This window comes from Rhinolophus ferrumequinum, chromosome 8 (genome assembly GCF_004115265.2).
Source record: "Rhinolophus ferrumequinum isolate MPI-CBG mRhiFer1 chromosome 8, mRhiFer1_v1.p, whole genome shotgun sequence".
In the NCBI taxonomy this organism is placed as follows: Eukaryota; Metazoa; Chordata; class Mammalia; order Chiroptera; family Rhinolophidae; genus Rhinolophus; species Rhinolophus ferrumequinum.
Genome location: NC_046291.1, coordinates 7,780,914 through 7,794,801, shown reverse-complemented (window position 1 = coordinate 7,794,801; position 13,888 = coordinate 7,780,914). Strand labels below are relative to the sequence as shown.

The 13,888-nt window shown below is 44.0% G+C and overlaps 1 protein-coding gene across 5 annotated transcripts in view; it reads left to right on the top strand.

Moving 5' to 3' along the window:
- Positions 1 to 6,765, top strand: part of LOC117025761 (nuclear body protein SP140-like) — a 90,886-nt gene extending 84,121 nt beyond the window's left edge. For all 5 annotated transcript variants that reach the window (XM_033111924.1, XM_033111925.1, XM_033111927.1 and 2 more), the window contains 5 exons: positions 3,250 to 3,365; positions 4,070 to 4,178; positions 4,476 to 4,553; positions 4,772 to 4,915; positions 5,881 to 6,765. In XM_033111924.1, coding sequence (XP_032967815.1) covers positions 3,250 to 3,365; positions 4,070 to 4,178; positions 4,476 to 4,553; positions 4,772 to 4,915; positions 5,881 to 6,078 — 645 coding nt within the window. In that variant the 3' untranslated portion in view covers positions 6,079 to 6,765. The remainder of the gene's footprint in view (positions 1 to 3,249; positions 3,366 to 4,069; positions 4,179 to 4,475; positions 4,554 to 4,771; positions 4,916 to 5,880) is intronic.
- Positions 6,766 to 13,888: the final 7,123 nt, after the last annotated feature.

Here is a 13,888-nt window from a genome sequence, read left to right as displayed (position 1 = left end):
TAAAAATAAATTTTGGATATTAACCCCTTATTGGATGTATCATTGGTGAATACCTTCTCCCATTTACTAGGTTGTCTTTTGGTTTTGTTGATGGTTTCCTTCGCTGTGCAAAAATTTTTAGTTGTTTTTTTTTTTTTAATTTTTAGTAGTATATAGCCTCATTTATTTTTCTTTTGTTTCTCTTGCCCAAGGAGATATATTAGAAAAAGTATTTCTAAGCGCAATATCAGAGAGTTTACTGTCTATGTAAGGAGTTTCATGATTTTGGATCTTACATTTAAATCTTTAATCTATTTTGATTTCATTCTTGTATATGGTGTAAGAAGGTGGTTTGGTTTCATTTTATTTATTTATTTATTTATTTATTTATTTATTTATTTATTTATTTATTTATTTTTGCATGTATCTGTCCACTTTTCCCAACAACATTTGTTGAATAAACTGTCTTTCCCCCATTGTATATTCTGGCCTCCTTTGTCATTAATTTATTGACCATATAGGTGTGGGTTTGTTTCTGGGCTCTCTATTCTGTTCCATTGATCTATGTGTCTGTTTTTATGCCAGTACCATGTGGTTTTGATTACTATAGTCTTGTAGTATGGTTTGCTATTAGGCAGTATGGTTCCTCCAACTTTGTTCTTTTTTCTCAAGATTGCTGTGGCTATTTGGGGTCTTTTGTGGTTCCATATACATTTTAGGATTATTTGCTTTAGTTGCCATTGGTATTTTGATAATGATTGCATTGAATCTATAGATTGCTTTGGATAGTATGGACATTTTAACATTGTTAATTCTTTCTATTCATGAGCACAGTATATGCTTCCATTTATTTGTGTCTTCTTCAATTTCTTCTTCAATGTATTATAACTTTCTGAGTACAGGTCCTTCCACCTTGGTTAAATTTATTCCTAGTTTTTTTTGTTTGTTTGTTTTTGTTTTTGATGCAATTGTAAATGAGATTGTTTTCTTAATTTCTCCTTCTGATAGTTTGTTATTGGTGTGTAAAGTGCTCCTGATTTCTAAATATTAATTTTGTACCCTGCTACTTTACCAAATTCATTTATTAATTCTAATAGGTTTTTTTTTTTTTTTGGTGGAGTCTTTGAGGTTTTCTATATATAGTATCATGTCATCTGCAAATAATGACAATTTTACTTCCTCCTTTCCAATTTGTATGCCTTTATTTTTTTTTCTTGTCTAATTGCTTTGGCTAGGACTTCCAGTATTATGTTGAATAAAAGTGGTGAAAGTGGACATCCTTGTCTTGTTCCTGATGTTAAGAAAAATGCTTTTAGCTTTCCTCCATTGAGTATGTTGTTAGCTGTGGGTTTGTCATATGTGACCTTTATTGTGTTGAAGTATGTGTTCTCTATTCCGTCTTTGCTGAGAGTTTTTATCATAAATGGATGCTAGATTTTCTCAAATTCTTTTTCTGCTTCTATTGATATAATATGTTTTTTATCCTTCATTTTATTTACATGGTGTATCATGTCAATTGATTTGTGGATATTGAACCAATCTTGCATCCCAAGAATAAATCCCACTTGATCATGATATATGATCTTTTTAATGCATTGACAAATTTGGTTTGATAATATTTTGTTGAGGATTTTTACACCTATGTTCATTAGGGATATTGGCCTATAATTTTCCTGTTTGGTAATGTCTTTGTCTGGTTTTGGATTCAGAGTAATGGTGGCCTTGTGAAATGAGCTTGGGAACCTTCCCTTCTCTTGAATTTTTTGGAGTAGTTTGAGAAGGATAGGTATTAATTCTTATTTGAATGTTTGGTAAAATTCACCTGCGAAGCCATCAGATTCTGGACTTTTGTTTGTTGGGAGTTTTTTGATTATTGATTCAATTTCATTAGTAGCAATTGGTCTGTTTAGATTTTTTATTTCTTATTTCTTATACAGTCTTAGAAGATTGTATGATTCTAAGAATTTGTTCATTTCTTCCCGATTGTCTAATTTGTTGACATACAATTGTAATGCTTTCTTATAATCCTTTGTATTCCTGCGGTGTAAGTTGTCACTTCTCTTTCATTCTGATTTTATTTATTTAGGGCCTCTCTCTTTTTATCTTGATTAGTCTGGTTAAAAGTTTATCAATTTTGTTTATCTTTTGAAAGAACCAGCTCTTGTTTTCATTCTTTTTAGTTGTTTTTTTAGACTCTATTTCATTTATATTAAGGAAATTCTGATTTCATCAATATGTGCTATGACCTGGACATTAGCATTGTTTAGAAGTCCCCAGATGATTCTGATACACACAATTACCCATTTTATGACTTAGAGAAGAATACCAGTGCCTGTGCCCCACCTAGACTAATTGATTCAGAATCCTGGTGTTGAGACCAGGACATTAGTATTTTATACACTTTCCTTGGATGATTCCAATGTGCATCTGGGCAAATAACCAGAGAAAGAAGTCTGTTAAAAAGATTATATATGTGAGATTCTTAAACATTGGTTACATTTGATGTTTCCTTGCTCTCCTGGGAGAGGAGTCATCACTTTTGAAGAATGATGATGATAATCTGTGAGTCCCTGCAGTGAGGAGAAGGAAAATGGCCCCATGCTTCCATGATGGAGCACTCTGTCCCCACAGGGGGTGTGTTTCAGGAGCCCCCAGAACACCGAGTAAGAGCTCTTGGCAAGACATTGTTTGGGGCTAGGACTTCCTCATATATGGCAATATTTAAAAACTGAAGAAATGACCAGAATCCCAATTCATCCAACACGAGTATTTTCACCCAAAAGCCAAGAAAAAGATTTAAAATAATTGTTAATTAGTGTTTTCTCAACTTTTATTACTTCTCATACTAAGAAATTTATTCATTCTTATTTAATTCTCAATATACCACACTTCCCATGAGTCATTTTAGTCACTGTGGAGTAAGCCAATGCATTTCACACTATTTCAGGACTTTGTTTTATCTGTAAGACAATAAAATTACTCAGATTCCTATGAAGTCATCCTCTTGTTTTGTTGCTAGTTTTTCTGTGTTAGAATCTCTGGTTTTATAGGGAAAACTTTTCTGGTCTGACACACAGATTCCCTCCTCCTGAACTTCACTACAGACCACAATTTCTTTTTCGGAAATTTCTACTCCATGCTGTCCCTTAATAGCTCAGGGAGAAGCATGTAAGTGTCCAGGCAGGTTTGCAAAAGGCTGTGAGTTCTAGATTCCCATCGTGCTGGTCTTCAGGTTCTCACTGGGGATATGGACATTGTTTTACCTTCTAGGCTAGAAATTCAGACGTATGTGAGATCTGCTTGGATGGAGGAACACTCTTCTGCTGTGACACATGTTCGAGATCCTTTCATGAGGACTGTCACCTACCACCTGTGGAAACTGAGAGGTTTGTGAAATGTAGTCTCCTCCTCCCTTATTAGGAATCCTTCTTCCTGCCAGGCACCCTCCCCCTGCAGAGTTCCTACTTGTGTCCTGATGGGGAAAGAGCAGGGCCATAGGCATGGGCTCCACCAGCATGATCCGGGGAGCTGTTTACAGACACTGGCAGCAGGAGGGTACCATTCTCTCTCCTCTGGGACGCTGAGGCCGGTGGCTGCATCCTTTGCCTACATGCTGCAACTGTCCTTTCTTAGAACTTTTCCAGCAAGGACTCCTGTTCACAGGGGTGGCAATGCCACTGGTTTGTATTCTGCTTATTCAGAAAAGACAGAAACATGGCCTGGTTCCCTCATTTTGCCAAATTCTCAACTGGTGACTAAGGCCCCAGGGCCCCAGGGGTTAAGGCCTAGTTTCAAACACTCAGGCCTGGCTGGACAGGGCTCTTTGTGCTCCCAGAAACTCAGATAGGGAAAGAAGAACTCTCTACTCACCTGACACCACCCTCCACCCACCTACTCCCTGCTGCTACCCTCAGTGGTGGATGGGTCATCAGCTCGACCCCACGTGGGGGTCTTGGAGACTCTGGGAAGTGTCCTCTTCTTCTCCTGGCTATGCCTATTGGCCATTTCTGAAAGGAGGACAGTGGCAGCCATAGGAATGGTGGCTGTTTCCAGGTGCCTTGCGCTTGCTCACTTATATCTAACCTTCTAGGAGCCCGTGGAGTTGCACCTTCTGCAGGACGGAGGCGTTTTTAGGAAATCAGGAGTGTCACAGGGAATCTGAGGTCCTGGAGAGGCAGATGGGACCTAAAGAGCAGTTGGTGAGTGAGATTCAAACCCAGGTCTTGTCCTTTCTGCTCACACGTGAGAAGTCAGTCAAAAGGGGAGGCGGAGGCCCCAAAGGGAGCCTGCTCTTCTGAGCCATATTTCAACCACACTGAAATCTCACCAGAACTTGTTTGCAGAAAAAAATGACTCAGCTATTACATGACTGTTTCCTAGAGCCAAACCTGTTTGGGGAAACTTCTGTAAGACTGGTGTGCTCATGCCTCTGCCTGGGCATGCATATGGCTCTTCTCTCCAAGCTGCTTTTTATTCACACTCTCCTTGTTTTGCAGAAATGTGAATTCCTCCTCTTGAAAATCTATAGCCATTCAGAAAGCTCATTTTTTGCGAAGATTCCATATTATTATTATGTAAGTAATGACAACACCCCATGATGACAGACCGCCATGATGTTAGATGATCTTGAGATGGGCTCTGTAGGATTTGTGATCTGAAGCCCGTGGGAAAGTGGATGAGCAGCTGTTGTGTTTACCTTGTGTTTCTGCTAGGTTTTATGGGAATCCACAGGAGGCAGACATTGAATTATGCCAATAATTCTCCCATTGATAACATTTTTTGTTCTCATCAGGATAAAGAGTCTTCTAAAAACATAAAGGAACCCATGTGGTTGGACAAAATCACCAAGAGGCTGAAGGAGCGGAGTTACCCCCAGGTGGAGGGGTTTGTGCAGGATATGCGCCTCATCTTTCAGAACCACAAGGCATCTTACAAGGTAAGTGGCTCTCCCTGCTTCCATTTCATTTTCTTTTCACTGAGTCCCTCTGCCCTCATTTCCTGATGCTGGGAAATTTTAGTTTCCCTCATCCTATGATGAGTCTATATAAGCAAAGTTTATAGAGGTGAGTGACTTTTTATTTTATTTTAATCAGCTTAATATTTATTTGGAATCAAAGGCGTCACACCTAGTTTGTCAATCATATAGTAAGAATCATTCCCAATGCATCTGTTTTAGCATAATTTATGCTAAGTTACTTTTGAGAGTAAAATAAATATTATTCTGTCTTCTCAGTTAGGCATTTTAATGTACATTTGATTAAGTGAGTGACTCTTTAAACTCAGGGTTTAAGCTCACCATGAAGAGTAACAATGAGTCAGAAGGTGTCTCTGCAACCAGAACCCCAGGTCCCTGAGAGGTCATCCCCTCAGAAAAGGCAACAGACACCCATTGAGGACAGTTGTAGCCCGTCTGCTCCAAACCTAAGGAGAAGAGAATTGTGTCCTAAAGTCATACTGTGCTTCTTATCTCTCCCCAATTATACTCACTCAAACTTCTCAGAAATCCCAAACTCCAGATTTCTTTGTGTGTGAATGAACCATATAGTTAACAGGGGTAACCAGAGCGGAATAGAAGTGACAATGTGAAAGGAAGATCACGGATTGCACTTACACATCTGTACTATTTGATTGCTCCCAAGAACATAGATTACTTTTCTAACTCTCCCTAAAATAAACAACCCCAAACCAGTGAGTAAGAGTCCCCACGTGTAGTAATGATTTCCCATTTCTGTCTAGTTAATAAGTAACTGTGCACCTAGAAAACTGCAGTTACTCTTAGCTGCATGAGTTTTTAATGTTAACCTGGTTAATGTAACTTAGGTGTTTAAGGTAAACATTCAGGATTTCAATGTATTTAAACACTGATAATGAATGTCATTACTTTCGTCTTTTTTTTTTCAGTACAATGACTTTGGCCTAATGGGAATTAGACTGGAGAAAGAATTTGAGAAGAATTTCAAGGAAGTGTTTGCTATTCAGGATACAAATGAGAACAGTTCAGATGTAGTAGATGCTGTTGGTACCCTGGAAAGTCCCCTTTTGGGGGCGGACTTCTCCTCCAGCTGCTATGAGAGCGTGAGCGCGAATCCTAACCAGTAGACCACCAGGGAGCCACTGCAGCTGCTATGAGGATTGGCAGCCAGTGCCACCCCTCCCCAGAGTATTGCACTGCACCAAAATGAGCCTCCTTCACCTGGAGGGTACACTTCTTGACCTGGGCTACAGCCCCAGGCCCCAGGGTGGAACCAATGAGCGATGTGATTCATACTCCTTGTTGTCATGCAGCTGCCTGCCCGTCTGTCCCCTCCTGCCTACCCCTAAGAAGAAAGAAGAGTCTGTGAGACTGTTCCATTCAGGGACATTGCTTCACCTTTATGCCATCTCCTTGTTTGGCCCCAAAGGATGGTTGGCTAGCCAATGATGGATAAGAGTCCTCAAGAAAGAAACAACCTAAGACAGGCACAGTCGTGTGGGGACCACCAGGAGAATTCACGGGGTTGATAGCGGTGGGCACAGCCCCCCACCCTCCCCCGTCTAAAGAGAACTTCTGTCTCTGTGGCTGTATTCCTTCCCACAACCTGCTTGGGAAGTAATTCTAGATGTGATAACATCAGTTCTCCATCTCAGTAAGTTTTCAACATGAAGATTTTGTCTCCTGGGGAGTTACAAACAATAATTATTTATATATCATGGGACTGCTGACAGGCAAGGGTGATTGGTTTGACCAGTTTTCTGGTGTGATGTATGAGACTCACAGACAGTAGTAAAAACAATGCTACTTCCTTGTATGTGCATCAATAAAAGCCACAAGGTGGCCCGATTCAGGGCTCTCAGTCCTTTGAGGCTGTGAGACCCTTGGCCCCTGTTTCAAAATTTTCTTGATTTCTATTTCTTTCTTAACCCTTCGCAGCCCCTTCTCGTTCTCTCACTGCCCATGTTGCGTTGGACGCGACACTCCTGGGCTCTCTCTCCACTGGGATCAGACTGGAGCTAGTCTCCACCTTGACCACATCCTTGCTTAGCTTTCCCACCATGCTATCCTGCTTCCTTCACCCCCTCTTGCTGACATAATCATAATAAATCACTTACTTAAGAGACTTCATCTCAGGCTCTGCTTCTTGGGAACCCAGATTAAGGTAATTGTCCTAGCAAGCCAGCTCAAAGAATGGAGTTCTAGAGTTGGATCAATGTCCAGCCAAATGGTGACAGGTGAAATATTGATGTCCCAAGGGTGCTATAACAGTGTCACTGCCCAAATTCCTACCTGTAGGAAACTGGATGAGACAGAGGTAAAGAGGTATACTAGCTGGTAAAATGTATGGGCATTTACAAAAGGCGAAAATAACTGTGAGAACTATGGATGTGGGTGGCTATTCTTAGTGTCACTGATATGTTGGAAGTAGTAAATGACAGGCTTAAATCTATTAGTCACCACCTAAAGCAAAGGGACTCTCGTACCTGCAGCTGGAAGGCAGACGATAAGGTAGGCCTGTCACAGGCCCCAATTGTAAGAAAGATAGAACTTCAGAGAAGACTGAATTCAAAGCTCAGGGGGCCTCTTATTCCAAAGTTAAGGCCCTGATAAAGGAGGAATGAAGCCTTGAGACTCAGAATGGGGCTTTCTGGGTAGATGCACGTGAGAACTCTGAACTCCAGGCCCCCCTGACCTCCTGGGCCTGCAAGAAGTATCCCCCGCCCTTTATTAGAAAGCAGAGCCCTTTCCCTCCCCTCCATCTTTCTTGAATGAAGACTATGCAGAGTCCTCTCAGCATGACCCAATGGGCCAGTCCTGGGGGCTGCTGGGGGAAGAGAGGGTTTCTCGTCCAGGGGAGCTGCAGGACTGGCCACCATGTATCAGCTGGTGCCAGGAGATTGTGTCTGGGAGTAGAGCTTGGACTATGAATGGCGGAATATGAAACAGGATAGGGAGAATTATCAATCCAAGAGCCCTCTTCTGTGCCACAGAGTTTAATTAGCCTGGCAAGGGCCAAGGTGATGATTCTAATATGCCCCTGGGTGGCTCTTCGATGTTTGCTATAAGCCATGGTACACACTAGCTGAAGAGGAAGTAGAGACCTGCCAGGGCAAACTATGGATAAAGGGGATCCAAAGGCCTCAGGAAGATGGCATGGCTCTACTCTCTACAGCTGGAAAACCCATCCTCAGATGACTGTGTCCTCAGGAAGCCTCACAGACACTAACTAAACAAGGTGAGAAGAAACACACTGCTGAGGGGGCACCGCCATCCTTGAAGTTCTCTGCAGGGGCTGTGCTCTGTGGTTTGGAATAATGTAGGAATGTTTTATAGAACTGGATCCTAGTAGTAGCAAAGGAGATGAGAGGATTCCAGAATAACCAAAGCAGGTGCAGCCTTAGCTGTCAGAGCTAGATGAAGTCATTTCTGCAATGGATAGCAAGGTTAGAATGACCGCCAGGGGCCTGGCCCATAGAGATGTATACAGAGAGCTGAGAGGACATGGTTTTCTTATAGGAAGAGAGACGGGCAGCCAACAAGGACTTTGCTGCATAGTTTCATCAGAAGAGATTAAAAATACGTGATCAGAGGTCTGATTTCAGCTTCCCCAGTGCCCAGTTTCCAGACCTGAGCCAATTCTTGGACCCTGAACCTGCTGGTGGAAATGAGGGCAGGTCTCATAAGACAGAACTCTGCAAGTATACATGTAGAGATTTCCTGAACTCTTCACCAAAAGGACCAGTGGCCATTAATTTAAGTAATCATATTTCAAAGAAAGGAAAACACAGATCTTTCAAAGGTGGTTGAATACAGCATCTGATTTGATATTACTCTGAGAATCCAAAGCACCATCCTGGTCCCTGGTAGACCAAAGTATATGGAGGTCTGGTAATGTCCACCTCTCAGTGGGTACATTCAATCCACAGAGCCACCCAATAGTCATTTACCCAGGTCCTGAAGGTATAATCAGGACACTCACAGCAGTTGGCTGAGCTGGTTCTTTAACCTAGTAATACGAGTACTCCATGGATTAACTATGACTGTCTTAAGAAAAGCCCAGTGGAGCGCCTTGAAACTAAAGTTTCCCATGGTGAAAATAGGAAATCGAAAGCAATATCATATTCCTGAGGAATGGCAGATTAGTGCCACCTGCAAAGACTTTCAAGATGCAGCAGTTGTTTTTCCCCATTACATCTCTGTTTGATTCAGCAGCCTCGCCTCTGCAAAAGCTAGGTGGTTCATGATTACCCGAAGCCTTCTAGAACCTTAACCAATAGTGATCCCAATGGAAGCTGTGGTGCTAGGTATGGTATCTGTATTAGAGCAGATTAGCGTGGCCTACGGTATGTGCTATGTAACTATTAACATGGAAAATGTACTTTAAAAATATCCAGTAGGAAGTGGAAAATAGGATGAGAAGCAGTTCATATTCATATACGAGTATATATATGAATTTATTATGTGGAATTAGCTTGTGTGATTATGGAGGCTGAGAAATCCCAAATATGCCATCTGCAAGCAGGAGGTATGACTCCAGTCCAAGTCTGAAGGCCCAAGAGCAGCCCAAGAGCAGGAGGACACTTATGTCCCAGCTCAACTAGGCCGGCAGGAAGAGAATGCATTGCCCTTCCTCCACTTTTTGTTCTATTCAGACTCTTAACGGATTGGATGGTGCCTACCCACTTTGGGGAGTGCCATATGCTGAGTTCACCAATTCAAATACTGATCTCAACCAGAAACATCCTCAAAGACACACTCCAAAATAATGTTTAGTCTGTGCACCCAATGGCCCAGTCAAGATAACACATGAAATTAACTGTCACAATGATTAGTTGGACCTGATGAGCAGCAAGTGTTGAGTGTCCTGACTGTCACGTCATAAGCACTGCGAATGGTTAGAGGTAAACCCTACAAAGATTCAGAGACATGCCATGTAGGTAAGTTATTAGGGCTTCAGTGTTCTGGAGCATATCAGGATATCCCCTCCGAACTGCAAGTTATTGTATTTTGCATATCCTACCACTAAGAAGCACAATGCTTGGCAGGCCTCATCAGTAAAAAGAATAACCATGGTTGGCAATTTGATGGCAGTTATTCTAGGTTTTGTAACGTGTGTTGAGGGTTGGGGGCGGGGTTGTTGGTTACCATGTTATTAATGAAATGTGTTCCTCATCGATGTTACCCATTTAATAGTACACGATGGGCATTGTTACTTACATGTCAATGTAAAGATAGTGCTATGTCATTTGTAGCATAGCTGTTATCTTTCATCAAACCTTGACTGCAGTTGGCTTTATTGATTATTCTTGATGTTGCAAACGATACTAATTTGTACTAGGAGGCAGCAAAACCTAACGTTGGCCGATGTGGGTGGAGATCCAGCTGCTTCATGTGCCTGCTGTGTGTCCTTGGGGAAGTTACTTACCCTCTCCATGCACTAGTGTCATCTGTAAAATGGAGATGCTAGCAGTGCATAGCTCACTGGATCATTGGGAGGATTAATGAGTTAGTATTTTTTATGCACGTAGAAAGTGCTCGACCCTGAAAGTACTGAGAAAGTGTCCACACAAACATCCTTGTATCAGTTCGGGCTCTTTGCCAGCGACACCACCTCTGTCTAGGTTAGACAACAAGGGCCTTACTTCATGGAGGAGATACACTGTGGCTCACAGAAAGGGCAGGAAGGCCGGGCACTGAGCCGGCAGCGCCCAGAATCGGCAGGAAGTGAGCGCCAGGAGCAACCCAGCCATCTTGGTAAGGACTGCTGCAAACGAATGTCTTCCAACGATTGTTTTTAACTTCGTAATGAAGGTCACTCACAGTCCAACTCCCCAAGGAAGTCCTGCGGGCCTGGCTTGCTCAAGGGCCAGCGTATTGATCAACACTCCCTCCACTCCTGCACAGAAAGGCGAGAAGTCATCCACTGAAGGAAATGGGTGCTATTAGGGAAGGGGGAAGGCGGCTAGATGGCCAGGGAAAACATGGCTGGCAGATGACACCTACCCAGGGGACCCCCAGAAGTCCGCCCTGCTGTCTAGTAAGGGGAATAGGGCTGTCTCAGGCCAGTCAGAGGGGCCTCAGAGTCGGGGGGTTTCCTTAATGGAGCAGGTTGATTGTGTTCCCTCTGCCCTGTTCTGTGGAGATAAAGGCTGAGTTGGTCATCATGCTAGAAGGGAGGATGTGCACCCCACCTCGCCAGACAGCCCCGGGCAAGGAAGGCCACTAAGCCTGTCACTCTGCGAGTCCCATTTACCTGGACACAGATGCTAGCTGTTTGCTGTGATGCTGGAGAGCCCAGCTCTGGGGTTACCTGGTGGGAATGCGCCTGTGTCCCGGGCAGCTGCGGAAGAGCCTGGAGCTCCTGAGGTCCTGGGACTCCTGGTAATGACCCCTCAGGCTGAACCTCCCAGTGCGGCTCTTCTGGACGTCAGCACACACCGTGCTCTGCTGTGCTGGAGAGAAGTGCCTTCTGTCTGGGAAGAGGGGCAAGGGGTTCTCCAGCTCTCTCTCAGTGCACTGGGTGGGGAGACATCCCTGTGAGGACAATATTCAGAGATCAGCTGCCTGAGGCTTCTGGAAAGGAAACAAAGGCAGGGGACTTTGGAGGGAAATTGAAATTCAGAAGGAGCCAGCATGAAGTTTCTTGTTACCACCTGGTTATGAGAGCAGACACAGGCTTGCACGGGGTGGCCCAAACTTTGGTAGAAAATCCATTTTCTTCCTTGTCAGCAGAGACACACAAGAAGCCAGGGCAACTAGATTTTCTGGAGAGCAAGGGAGAAATCCCAGAAAAAAGAAAGTCATAGAGCAGGACCCCAAATTACGTATGGAAACCCTCCCCAAGTCTTCCAACCTGAGTTCCAAACTGACAGACAGGCAGATGTAAGACAGATGGGGATCAAAATACCAGCTTTCTTCCTGCTAAAGCTGGATCGGAGATAAGGCTTACATGTATGGTCAGAAAGGATCCCTAAATATGAACCCCAGAATAGGGCTTCACCACAAGGCCTCAGGCTGTTCCACCCACCGCACACCCACACACCCCATAGGCCGCTGTCCCTGTGCACTTGAGCTTGGAGAAGCACAGAGCCCTGGCCTCTGCAGGCAGCATGAGCCCAGGAGGCTCACAAGCAGCAGACTCACCTTTCTTATAACTGCCAATCCTAGAGTCTCCCCAGAAAGAACGGAGGGCAGGAGTCCCGCTAATGGATGCGCCACCTCCTAGAAGGGACATTGGTGAGGACCTGAGTTTCCCACTGAGGTCCCAGGTGCCCGCTCCCTCTCCACTTCTGCATCCACAGAGGTGCTGAGGGTTTCCATCCTCTGGCCCAGTGGCCAGCGTTGCTGCTGTCATTAAATGCTCAGGTCTGGGACTCTACTGCCTCATCTCAGGGACAAACCTCTGTCCCCACAGGGTCTCCCAGGTTGGAGACTCGGCCCCACTACTGAGGTCTGAACGAGGCTGCTCCTGGTGAAGCTTAGGACGCTGGTCCCCTTGGTGTGTCCTCCACCACGTGTCCCTCCTCACTCGCTGCCTCTCCTGCTTCCCAGGTTTCCAGGCCCAGTAGCCCAGGCTGCTTCCCTGTTTGTGGTGTCTGCACAAAAAGGGGGCTCCTGGGAGTGGCCCTGCTCCTCCTCTGGGGTCCTCCTCCTCCGGCCTCCAGGCTCTGACTGTCACTCTTTGTCCTCCATTCCTGCTGCCACATCCCATGGTGGCTGAGAACCACCCAGGGGCTGCAGGAGGAGGGAGATACGTCTGACAACCCACGGAAAGTTACTTTTACTTCTCTTTTCCCCATTTGGGTGGAGCCCTCTGGGATGGGGGGAGTGGGTTCACAGACTTCAGGTTCAGGGCTGGCCAATCACACTGGACCCAAGCAGAGGACACTCAAGTGATGAAGCCCAGGCAGGGCCCAGGGCAGGAAGATGGCCAGTGGGGACAGGGACCTCAGCACCGGGTCAGTTTCTATGTCCCTTCCTTTCTCTCTGACCATGTTTCTGTTTTAGGGGCTGTCATTAGACACTAGTGTAAACCTTAACCTTAGGCTTGCTTTACAAGAACAATCACATGCAGTGTAATGAAATTTAGGAAAATGTAATGAGGAAATTGGATTTTGAAACTGGAGCAGGACAGCAGCTCGTGTAAGAGAAGCTTGCCACAGCCGCCCCAACATGGCTCTTGTTTTGCAACCGCTGCTGCTGAGCTGGCAGGTCCTTTCTGATGCTTTGAGGGAATGATTTGTTATTTTTTTTCCAATTAAAGTTTATTGGGGTGACAATCGTTAATAAAGTTACATAGATTTCAGGTGTACAATTCTGTAATACACAGGTGTACAATTCTGTAATACATCATCTATATATCACATTGTGTGTTCACCACCCAGAGTCAGTTCTCTTTCCGTCACCATATATTTGATCCCCTTTACCCTCATCTACCACCCCCCAACCCCTTTACCCTCAGCAGCTATGGAAGGCAGTGTGGAGGTTCCTCAAAAAATTAAAAATAGACTTACCATATGATCCAGCAATCCCTCTCCTGGACATCTACCCAAAAAAATCTGAAAACATTTATACATAAAGACAAGTGTGCTCCAATGTTCATTGCAGCCTTATTTACAGGGGTCAAGACATGGAAACAACCAAAATGTCCTTTGATAGATGAATGGATTAAGAAGTTGTGGTATATATATGCTATGAAATACTATTCAGCGGTAAGAAAAGATGAAATAGGACCATTTGTGACAACATGGATGAATCTTGAGATTATACTGCTAAGCGAAATAAGTCATACAGAGAAAGCAGAGTGATTTGTTATTTTCTCATGACCTTTGAAACCTTGCATTTCCCTCAGGCCTTCTGTAGGTCATTTCAAAGAAAGTAGTTTAAAAAATATAAAATTGAGGGAAACCACATGAGTCATTTTCAAACACTGGT